This window comes from Oculina patagonica, unplaced genomic scaffold (assembly GCF_052425735.1).
Source record: "Oculina patagonica isolate OP01 unplaced genomic scaffold, crgOcupat unplaced58, whole genome shotgun sequence".
Classification (NCBI taxonomy): Eukaryota; Metazoa; Cnidaria; class Anthozoa; order Scleractinia; family Oculinidae; genus Oculina; species Oculina patagonica.
Window position 1 is genome coordinate 1 of NW_027558448.1, and position 12,703 is coordinate 12,703.

At 38.9% G+C, this 12,703-nt stretch overlaps 1 protein-coding gene across 1 annotated transcript; it reads right to left on the reverse strand.

Annotated features, from left to right (window-relative positions):
• Window positions 1–8: 8 nt before the first annotated feature.
• Window positions 9–11,651, reverse strand: LOC144640947 (uncharacterized; the record flags this gene model as incomplete). The annotated part of the gene is made up of 5 exons (XM_078500013.1): window positions 11,602–11,651; window positions 11,317–11,377; window positions 8,956–9,016; window positions 6,433–6,491; window positions 9–1,996 (listed from the first exon to the last, which is right to left on the reverse strand). A coding segment is annotated over exon 5 (1,936 nt), but the record flags the coding sequence as incomplete, so codon positions are not given.
• Between the last annotated feature and the right edge of the window lie 1,052 nt (window positions 11,652–12,703).

A 12,703-nucleotide genomic window follows, 5' to 3' on the forward strand; every position in this document is an offset into this window, starting at 1 on the left:
GCGATGGCCTTCTTTCTCGTCTACGGTAAAGTCATGCTCTCCATAACACGTTGTGTCTGTCAACCAGTCTTTAACTGACTTGTGAATGACGTGTAGACAGCCATCGCGAATGGGAAGAAGCGAGGACACACTGCCAATAACTTTCAGTAATTTACGCCTTGCAACTGATGAGTTACCACTGGGTACAAAAACTTTAGAAACAAAGTCAATTGGCAAGGGCTCCCGTGATGCAGTAACAGCACAAAGCAACTTTAGAAAATTGTCTTCCTTGACGCCAAGCTCCATTATAAGTTCATTCTCTAGACGTTGGAAATAGGACTCGTAGACTGACGAAATATTTAATGGCAAGCTGGCATCAAGATCTTCTTGGTCCAGAACTGACACATTCTCTTCGATAAATGAAATAAGGAAGTACGCGTAGAGCATGAGTCCTTCAGCCTTCTCTACAAGCTTCTCCACAATGGCGCCTTTACTTTCTGGTTTCATTAGATGTTGCATCCTCTCTTCAAACAACCACCTGATGTCTTGCACATTCCCTTCTTCATTTGGTTCCAGCTCAAACGGCTTTAACTGTTTTAATGCTTTTGCAATGTTTCTCTCTGGTCGGGTCGTACATAGAAATCGAATCCAAGGTGGAAGCTTGCAGAAGTGCTTAACAATTACGTCGAGCAGTTCATTCCGTTCTTGGTATTCGCTTTCGTCAAGACCATCTATCACCATGAGCATGTTTCTTCCAGGGTCAGCTACAGTGCTTAGAGGTTCTTTAAACAGCAGTGCAAACAGTTCCTCCACACCCATGTTGTTGAGATCTTTACCCAGATTTCTCGACAGCTGTTCCACAAGAGCTTGTTTGTACTCTGGCAGGGCATGACACAGGTGACAGGCCAAGGACTGAAGCATCAGCTGAGGATTTCGATAACGTGCGTTATTATGTTGACAAAAGTGGCTTCCTGACAGTCTGCCTGCTTCTTGCAGTCTTTTGCAAATGACGGCTGAGATAACAGTCTTCCCCATTCCAGCATTTGCAGTGATCACCATCACGCGATTTTGAGAGGTTCTGTCATCTAACCAGTTTTGAACTTTGTTAAACACCCACTCACGCGTGCCTTCTTGAAATCGTCCTACGTGATACTCAATGTCTCCTTTGAACTCTGACTTGACAAGCTTCTGTAGGACTTCTTCTTCCCTGTCTTTACCTTTTTCCTCTTTTAAGCACTCAATTGCTTGCTTTACTTCTTCCAGTTTTGAGTTGCTTTCCTGAATGGTTTTGCGATCTTCTAGCTGGGTCTGACGTACATTCTCAACTTGTCGCTGTGTTTCGGTCTGGTCCTGACGTATGTCTTTCAGCTGTGACTTGATATCCTCTTCACTATCAGCCCAGTCACGTAACACGTCAAGATAATCTTCCTCCCCACAATGCTCCGCCTTCAATCTATCAATTTCTGCCTGATTCAAACCAAGAGCAACAAGAACAGCACTGATTTCTTGCCACAAAGAAGTAAAATTTGGTGTATCAACACCAGTGGTCGACACATGACCATACAACTCATTGCGAAAAAACTTAACGCGAGCAAGGTTTGCCTCACGAGAGGTATCACTTGGGGGAGGCTTTGTGTGCCATCCAGAGAGAGGAGGGGCAAGTCCACATATGTTGGTCAGAAGAAGGAATAGAAGAGTGATATCAAATGTGTTAGAGTCTGGTGCAGCTCCACCAGGTGGGAACAGTTGGTCCCACTGAGCTGTACGCAAGACTCTTTTCCTTAAGAGATTGTTTAGAGTTAGATAGTTTGCATTGAGATCAGCAGCCAGGTTTGCAGGAGGATGATACCTATCAAAGACATTCCTTAGAACCGTTGTTCCACCATCAATAAGAAGTCTGCTGAGCTTGGCTCCATTTGTTTTCTCTACAGAGCTGGCCAGGGGTGAAAGTGCAGCAGCTGACATCCTTATCCACCGTACACTTTATAAAGGTTTACATGAAGCTCTTCAATAGTACCTGGGTACAGTGAAAAGAAAAAAAAGTTTCATTTTAGTTTTTAAATTTAACGTAACCGGCACATTTTAAAATGCATTGCTAAGTAATTTTAGGTGGCTGGTAATGGTTTAGGCAGCTACAACAATAATGTCAAGGAAAATCGTTTGGTACATAATTATTCGTTTAGGCATTACTAATGAAAAAAATAAGGTTGCTGCGACGTTAGAAATCGTTGCCATGGCGACCTCAGATATGGGGATAGATACCATATTTTTAAAAATTTAAGACATAACTTAAAAACTACTCAGTGAAAATTTTTGTTTTTGGTCAACACCTCTCTATCACGGAAACTTGTGATGTCTCGACAAAATTCTCACATATTTTCTCTCGTATGGACCCTCTCTAATACCGACAATGGACACTAAAAATCTTGGCCTAAATTCAAATAAACTTAACATATATTTAACAATTGGTTCATGCTTTAGCGTGCTCCATCTAGTTATGGAGCACGCTGGAAGTTTGGAGAGCACGAAAGAAGCGTAAGAGTTGCCCGAGGCCATAGCCGAGGGCAACTCTAGCTTCCCAAGTGCTCCATAACTCGATGGAGCACAGCTAAAAGCATGAACCAATTGTTTTATAACATTGCCGGTGGAATTGTGCCTCAAAACCGGCCGCGGGAAAAAACTGTGTTTATTGTGTGCAGTGTGAGAACATAAACTTAGCGGTCGAGCAATAAATTACACATGTACAAGTTTACACGATTGGAGCAGTTTGTGTCAAATGGCTGATAAATTGACTAAGTTTATATGGTGGCAGAGCGAAGAAAAAAAAAATGACAAAAACAGCAAATACTGCTGTTGATTCTGAGACAAGTTTTCGCTAAATTAAAATTAAAATGTTTACTCCCGCGTGGAAGAAAATTATAACAAAACAACCTCGAACAGCCGAACAGATTCCAAGGGTTAAAAGAGTCAAAGAATTCGGTTCCATGCTTAGTTTTAAGTATTTTTGTGGACCGATTTGATTTGTAATTGATGTAAATAAACATTTTTGAAAACGGTAGTTGAATGAAGAGGCCCTGCCAGGGTAAATTCCGACAAGCGACATGGCCCAAAAAGTAGCGACAGCATACTAATAAAATCGCGACAAACGACAACCCTTTTGGAAAAACTTAAATACCGACAAGGACAAGCAATTTTCGTTCAATTTAATTACCGACAGCGACATAAAGAGCGATAAAACAGCGACACAGCACACTTTTAAATTTAGACAAGCGACACGGGAACCCCCCCTGGCAGGGCCTCAATGAAGCGCCCGATGAAGTTAATTTTTCTCGAGCGGCAAAATCACAACAGAGCCGTAGACGCTTTGGTGTAATGCTTAAAACGCGAAAACTTTCGTCAGGCAGCTAGTTTTTAGTGCCATCGAGCTGTTGTCATTCATGGTTGGCCCATTCTTCCACGTTAGGGCAGTGAAAAAAATGATTTTCGTCCTTCGAGACTCGCACGTTAGTTGTTGTTGTTTGAATGAAGGAAAGCACACAAACAACTTTGACGGCAAAATCGAATTTATTTTCTCTTTCGCTCTCCGTCTCGTAATAAGAAACAGCTTACCTTGTAGCTCGTATCCTTGGGAAAATATTGAAAGGATTCACTTTTCATATTCCGAAGATAATATGTCTTCGCTTTAGCAAAACACCCGCAGCGTATGAGCTTTACTCAGTGAGATTTTCGCTCGTCGATTACGTCATCAGCGTGCTCCATCGGGATTTTGAGCACGCTTACGTATACTGAATTTGATTGCGCGGCTCTGCTAGCTATGTTATAAATATATATATTTCTCCAACATGGGTTGCTATCATGAATGTACATGTGTTTACATGTACATGTAACATGACCAATACAAAAGGCTTTAGTCCTGATTACATTACTTTTTGCAAAGTCCATTGGACAGAGAACTGCTCGGGTTAGAAGGGGGCATAATACTTCAAGTAAGCATAATGCTATTTCCTAATTGAAATGTTGGGCATCAGATATCAATAAATTATTTCTATCTGCTGGATACAATATGATACGTGCAACCGAAAAAGTTTCCATTCTTACAATAAAAACACATATTTTTTAAAAGTTCTAAATGGCAAGGAATGATTATAAAGAATGCAATGATGTCTAGTCCATCTATCTAGTCCAGGGTTAACCCCAGCATTAAATTCGCTGGTACCAATTTATACACCAGGGCCCGGTTGTTCAAAACTCCGATTAGCGCTAATCAGCGATTAAATATGCTAATCGGCGATTAAAATTTAACTAGCGATTAGATTGCGTTGCTCGAAGCCCGATTAGCGCTAATCACCGATTAAACTAAGGGTTAAATTTAACACTGCTCCGGGAGATGATTAACTCACTAATCGGCCGATTAACCTGGAAAAAAATGGCGGATTTGTTGTTTGTGAGACAAAGACGTATGCGAAGTTATCAATATAACGACACCATACTGGCTTGTTGCGATCAAGAACTACGACCCTCGTCGTTAAAATAGTTTTATTTATTTTTTGCTGTACATTTCTTTTCTGTGTAAGCTTTATTTAAAGCTTTATAAAACAATAAATACAATACAAACAGTACAAAAACAAGAACGACAGCCTTGCTTCGGCACCATAAATAATTTCATATTCAATACATCCAGAAAATTACAAACCTCGTAGAGGCAGATTTACGAAGCGGTGTCTCGCTCTGAACCAATTGTCCAAATGCTAGTCATCACTATGATTTAATGCAAGTGGCAACATGACTATTTTGGAATCGGACCAGTTAGTTTTACGTCGCCACAGCTGTTTTCCTTTTACCACATGCGACACTGCGGACGCCATATTGGAAACCATCGCAGTATTTACTCAAGGAGAAATGCATTTTGGGATACTAATCGTCGATTAGCGAGACAATACAATTGGTTTTACACCAAGTACTAACCGTTAATCGGCGATTAACTAATCGCACCTCTAATCGGGCTTTGAACAACGTTCTCAATTCCACTGATTAGCTAACCCGGTGTTAGTGATTTTAATCGACGATTAGGCTTAATCGGTGGTTAGTTTAATCGGAGTTTTGAACAACCGGGCCCTGGGTGGAAAAAAGCACCGTGAGAGAAGTGCCTCACCCAAGAACTCAATGCTGTGCCCACTGCCAGTGCCCAAACCCAGACTGCTTGATCTAGAGTCCAGCATGCTTAACAAAAGGTCACCATGCCTCCTATTACAATAATTATAAACAATTATTGGATGAGGTTTTTGTGATATCCGGAATAATCAAAGTCGAGGTAAGTGTTATCAGCCGAAGCCGGAGGCTGAGGCTGATAACACTTACAGAGACCTTGATTATTCTGGATATCACATAAACCGAATCTAATAATTGTTTTATTACCTTATTCTCACTAAATTTCGCGAGTACTTAATTTCGCGAAAAATCAAGAGCCATATTTTGCGAGTACTTAATTTCGCGATTTTGAGAAGAAGGTACAATTGGAGTGTATTAAATTTCGCGATTTTTACCTATTCTTCAATATGAAGCTTTGACCTCGAAACTGTAACAACATAATTAATATGAAAGTCATCGTTAAAACAGCAAACAAAACAATCTACACATAACAAAACATAACGTATTTAACAGTCTAAATCCCTAATAGGTTCATCCACGACTGGAAGAGCGAGATTTTGAGGAACTTGGCGACAGAGAACAGTTCGAACAGTGCCACTGATAGAGTGGGAGATAACTAATGGACAAAATCAAACAAAAAACTCCTAAACATGAAGCTCAGACATGTTAGAATAACTATGATAAAACACATCGAGTTTCATTATTTTTTTATATTATCAGAACGATATTAAATTTCGCGATTTTAAACTTCGCGTGTCTTATATTTCGCGAGTATTAAATTTCGCGTTTTTTTCAAAATCGCGAAAATCGCGAAATTTAGTACTCGCGAAATTAAGTGAGAATAAGGTATACATTGTTTTTCTGGAAAAGGAAGTAATGACAAACAATTTCAACCTGTTTCAAAACTTGTGCTAATTCCGGCTGGTCGTCTTACTAAATCGTGGAATAGTTCCTTCCCAATTTTTGTTGGTCATTTTGTATTTTCCGAGACTTTATTGTCAGCAATTTTTGAACTTTGGTCAAACTATTTCTCTGTTGAAGAGGTGAATCGACGAACTATGAATTTCCTTCGCCGCCAGATGCCTGTCACATTGCTCTTGGAAATCATGCATTGCGCGCGCAACCTACAGATTAGTGAATAATCTGCTAGCAGATTATTCACTAATCTGTAGGTTGCGCGGATTCCCAGCATTAGCTGTAGGCTCTTAGCCAATGAGAAGACAGCTAGTGACTACAATGTATAATAATAATAATAACTAGATTAATTCTTATTCAGACTAATACTCTAGACATTTAGGCACTTACCATTGTTCCCCAACAAAGCCAATAATAATGGTCAGTACTTGACACCCTCTCTGCATCTGCTGAAATCAACAATATCTCATTGTCAAGTTAAAGAAAACAGAAAGAGTTAAAGAGCAAAAACCATTCTAGAAACACAAATGTATTTTAACCCCACTCAACACCGGTAAAGGTAAATTTTATCAGTTGTGTCTCATAAACTTGTAATTCTAATGGTCCTCTAGTGTACCAGTTGCTATTGTTTTGGGGCTAGGCACATTGTTCCTGTTGATTGTTCTATTGTTCTCTTTAAGGGTAACGAGCCATTCATGGGGGACCTTGCGAGTGCTGCTACATGACCCAGTTATGCTGTATTGCCCGACCCAGCCCCTTATTAACACTCATTTATCCCCAATCTCTTTCCATGTCTATTTGTGGGGGTGGGGGGTATGGACAGTTTCTTTCATGAGAAAGTCCTGATAGTACTGAGTATTAGTATGGGTCATATTAAAAGCAAAGAAAAAATTTAGAAATAATCAGCTAGTTGGTAGAAGCCATGTGTGCAAATTTTAATAAGTATCCATTCTGTTAAAACACCACACCAAGACAAATGACAAGTTGTTGTATAATGTAATGTCACTTGAGTTAGTAAGTAATTATTTAGAATGTGTCTCGTTGTATTAAATGTATTTAGCGCAATGTATAGTATTCTAGTGTTGTATTGTGAGTAAGAATTATAATATAAGTACAGTGGAACCCCGCTTAACGGACACCCGCTTAATACGGACACCCCGGTATTACGGACAGTTTCGTTGGTCCCAAAGAAAACCTCATACATTTTCTCTTAAATTACCCGCTTAATACGGACACCCGTTAATACAGACAACGGACACTTTTCCGCGTCCCAAGTAACAAACTGTCATACATTGTCAACCCCCCTGTTCATCTGTACACGGTCATTTATCACTGTCGCGATTATTTGCTAACTTTACCCTAGTTAAATAATGGCAGAATTCGACGATTGTATTACAAAGAATAGCTTAATAGCGTGGCTTGCAAAGGTTTTGTTGAATCTTCAGTCCGCCTGGTTGTGTCGCAAGCTAAAAGCTTCCGTGCAAAGTAAAGTTACGGACTTTTTCAAATGAGTTTGTAGAGTTTAAGAACGGTTACGATCAGAGTTTCAGTTACAAAGGAAACTTTATAGAAAACGTTCTGTTGCTGTTGAAATGCGTTTTATTTCTTGTATATAGTAAAGTTGCGACATTTTCAAATAAATTCCACTGTTGAGTTTTTATAGTTTAATTCGAATGTCTGACTAGATCGTAAGTTTTCGTAAAAACTATTAATTTTCGTCAGAAAGTTCACAGTTTGCATTTGTTACATTTACAGTAATTTTTGATTTTTTCCAATTGCACTTATTATTAGTTTGAACACAATACTGTGACTGATGACATACATCGTATACCCATAACTTAATGCATGTCTTTTACCCAACTAAGTTGCTGTCTGCAATAATCTTCAAAGCTGTGACTTATGCATTTCTTTTCTACAATGTTTATCACGACTATGGTTTTGTTAAGAAACCAGGAAATGTTTATTACTGAGTATGTAGTTTTTTATGGCATTTATTGTTGTTCTCCTCAAATAAATTGATGTACTTAGATTTTTGAACTTCATCATTTGCGGAGTTTAAACATGTTTTCTTTGAAACATTAGCCCTTGGGAACTATATTGGTTTCTGGTTAGTAAAGTTAAAGCATGTTGGGGTCATTCTTCACTTTTGGAATGCTCTTTAATATCGCTCATTTTGAATTGAAAACTGTAGATTCAGACAGTTTCAAATTCCATCTTGTGGCAGTTGCGGGGCTGGACACTTTTTTACTAGGCCTTTTTCCTGCACTGTCAGACCAAAGAGTATGCCATCATACCTGACCTTATCTCATATGTTTTTTCCAAGGAAATAGTGGGCAGGGCCATACAAGTCATAATTTTATTAAGAAAAATAGAGACCATTACAAGGCCACACAGTGATACGAATTGTGCAGTTCCATAAATTATCTATCCCTCTCCCATGGAAGCGGTTTTTTCTAAGGACCCCACCCCCCACCCTTTGGCCTATGAGACCCGTCCCACCCCCCAGGAATTTCCAATCCAATCTCACAAGTGAGTGCGAGATACTATTGTCCTTAAATTTCACAGTTGCCGTCAAAGCTTCGACTCTCGGCCAACTGTCCATTTTTCGGACATCATTCAGCCTTGGGCATTATTCTCTAATATACCAGCCGCCAGAAGGGGTTTATTTACTAATTACCAAAACTGTTATAATATTAGGAACCCAGGGAACACATGTACAAAATCTAAAATATAATATATCTCCCACCCCACTGCATATAAATGACTCCTTGAACATTTAAGCCATGACCTTTCTGTTAGTGGTGAGTAGCTTATCATATAAATGCAGTGATTAATTTTAGACTCAATAAGAATATTATTGATTCTGGGAAAATAGACATAGGTGGCCCTGGTTTAAGTTTTACAAACTCTTACCAGAAAACGGAAGTGATGTACGAAAACTCACATCCTGCTGTTGAATTACACAAGTCAAGACCTGTAAATCATCAACAAAAAAATGCAAAAACTTTGTTTAATAAAGACTTTTTATTGAAATAACAGACTTCTTGCTCTATCATAACAAGAACTTAAATAATGATACAATGTTCCCTTGTCCTATTCAAGTACAGCCGGGAAAATAAGTACTGGTTTTGAACAATCAATAGTTTCCGATTAATTTCATCCAATGAGACAGTACTGAACGAATACCTTCAAATTACAGAGACTTGAGATTTAATGATTATTAATATGATGCTTTAGTCATGCTGGTTTCTATGAATGGATCTTGATCAATCAAAACAAAGGTTTAACATATTCAATCTCAAATGTTTATGTTTGAGCAGCTACAAGTGGAAATTGTGGTTACGCCATCCCAATAAAATGTATCATTTCCCATCACCCGACTGAACCATTTTTTCGAAAAGTAAAAAAAAAATCCAGATTCACTAGGATCAGCAATGTCGAAATCATCAAATTTGTAGTAAATAGTAAAGATGGTAAACTTCAAGCTCGGTAATAAATAATAAAGATGAGATGTTCAACATGACACGAGCATGGGACAAAGAAAAATTCTGAGTCCTGCACAGGAATCGAACCCATGGCCTCCCAGATACCCGTTGGGCACTCTAACCAACTGAGCTACGAGAGACTCATTGTGAGCTGGGCCATTTACAAGGTTGATATATGACACCTGTCCTGCATACTGCTAGGATCAGCAATGTCGAAATCATCAAATTTGTAGTAAATAATAAAGACTGTAAATTTCAAGCCTGGTAATAAAATTAATAATAAAGATGACACAAGCATGGGACAAAGAAAAATTCTGAGTCCCCAACGGGAATCGAACCCATGGCCTCCCAGATATCGTGAGCTGGGCCATTTACTAGGTTGATATGTGACACAACAACAACATACAATATGTATGATGTGATGTCTTTGTCTTTAATAAGCATTGATACTACGTTATTTAAAGACTGTTTAGACATTTGATAAGAAATAACAAATGAAAAGACCACGTTTTTGAGTTGACTTTAAATCGGCATGCTGTCAATCAATTTATTTCAACTTTCTGCACTGTTTGGGATTGGTTGACGTGCACTCAGCCAATGAGCATTCAGAAATTTTTGCATGTTAGACATATAGATTATTATTATAACTAACACTAAATGCATAATGACACTGTACTATTTCATACATGTACAGTATGTCAGTATAACTAAAAAGAAAGAAGAAGTTTTGAAATGAATTACTGGTAGCCATCTTTAATTTTTTGTTTTATGAACTGTTTAACAAATAGATTCCATTTTGCCGTGCGTCTGTTCAGTTATAGATCACAGATGACGTCAAAATGTGGGATGAACAGAGAAGTGGCCCACGAGGCGCTAGCCGAGTGGGTCACTGATTTTCATACCACATTTTGACGCGTGACATCATCTATGCGTCTGTACTCTGATAGATCATAAGTAAGAACCAATCAAAATGCGCGTAGAATTCAAGTTATTATATAATACATAATAATAATAGACATGTACACTGTATGGACACACACACATGAAGAATTAACTTCTTTGATTGTTTTGTACCTTTTGGAGTTGTGATTGCCTAGTTTTTAATGGCACTATTTACATAACATAAATACATTTATACCATGCCATAGAAAATACAGCCAATCAGAATACAGGAAAGCCGTTGTATATTCGATGGTATTCAACCCAACCATCCCATCGTGCGCTGCGATCTTATTCTCGATAAAATTTAGTGAGCGTATTTTCTATGGCATGGTATAAAATAGTTACACAACACTTTCTCGTGGTATACTATGGAATATCCCACTTGTCACTTGTATTTTCTTTGTATACACACTCACCTAAAGGCTCGTGTGTATACCGAGAAAATACAAGTGACTCGTGGGATATTACATAGTATACCACTCGAAAGCGTTGCATAACTAGTATGTACACTTGGCAGATATCCAAATCTACTCAGAATGACATCTTAGTTTTATGTTATAACAACCCTGATTTAATACCGCAATTGTCTTTGATGGCCGAAACATTTTAGTTCAACGCAACCTCAGCAGTGTTTTGTATTTATTTGGTCAGTAAAATGTTATTCTTTAATATCAGGGAAAGTCAAGGAATTTTGAAAACTGATGTCTGTAACTTGGTGTGGGAGTTGCATCGCTTATTCAGACTAAATATCTGGGTTTGAGCCCTGACCAGAAATTAATAAAGAATAATTTGTACAGTCTGCCGGTTTCATTCAAACTTGTTCGTAAGTTTTTACCACATTACTCACCTGAAATAAGAATTAATCGATGACAAATCACATCTTGAATTTTAATTCCACAGCTTGGGACCTGTTTAGGTGATAATAAAGCTCATAAATCCTAATAAATTTAAACTGATAAACGTTATTTGTTTCAACGAAGTATGAATGAAATAAATTATGCACGATCGTATATAAAGCGGAAGTGATCTGACCGCAGCTAAGAAAAAATTAATCAGTGAGTCGTCAAACACTAAAGAATCGTCGAGGTGCTGTTAGAAAGAGAACAGATGATTTCTTGTAGGCGAATCTTACCTTGAAATTACTTGATTTCGTGCTACACACCCCCTCCTCTTGCCTCAACACGCAAACGTGAACACAACAATCCCACAAGCCCCGATGGCATTGTCGTTTCCAGTTTCCATCATCTCTCTCAGCCGGCGGGACGCGGGACCTATGCACCAGCCCTCGCCCCAAGGACGCCCAGGCCAAGAGCAATGCAAGAGCTACACATACGGTTAAACACATACGGTGCAGGCAATACACTTCAGAATATTACCAATTCGAAATTGATAAAGATAAATCAACCGCTGTAGCGAGTTTAAAAAGCTGAAGTTTGAAAAATAGTCTTGTTTTCAGTCTGCGTTTTGTACCGAGTCTGCAGTCTGATTTTGTACTAACCGCTCCAGCTTACCGTAAATGATCTAAGAGCCTGTTTACATGATTCCGGAATGACTTTCATTCGGGAATAAAACTCGTTCCGGAATGAAGTTCGTTTTGCATTTACATGACAGAGTCGACCGGTTCAACCAAAGGCATTTTCACGTGCGTGGTTTTCGCGCGAGATCAAAACAAGGTGGCGCATGTTTCGCGCAAACATGTTTTTGTGCCCATTAATGGCCGTATCTGCAATTTTAACGAGTACTTTGATCATAGAGCTGCTTCATTGGGCTAAATAGTGAATGCTATTACGTTTTTCGCTCTGTATTCAAACTGTGGAGTCCGTATGTGGTTTCATGAGTTGTGATTTCATCTATGAACGAAATTCGTTCTGCGTTTACATGATACCAGAATGAAATGTCATTCCAGAACGAAAGTTTCATTCCGGAATGAAAACCGGAATGAACTCATTCCGGAATGACTTGACTTTCGTCTCGGTATCATGTAAACAGATACAGAGAAATGTATGGGGATGGAATGAACTCGTTCCGGAATGAAAGTCATTCCGGAATCATGTAAACAGGCCCTTAGGGCCTGTTTACATGATTCCGGAATGACTTTCATTCCGGAACGAGTTTCGTTCCGGAATGAAGTTCGTTCTGCATTCACATGACAGAGTCGACCGGTTCAACCAAAGGTATTTTCACGTGCGCGGTTTTCGCGCGAGATCAAAACAAGGTGGCGCATGTTTCGCGCG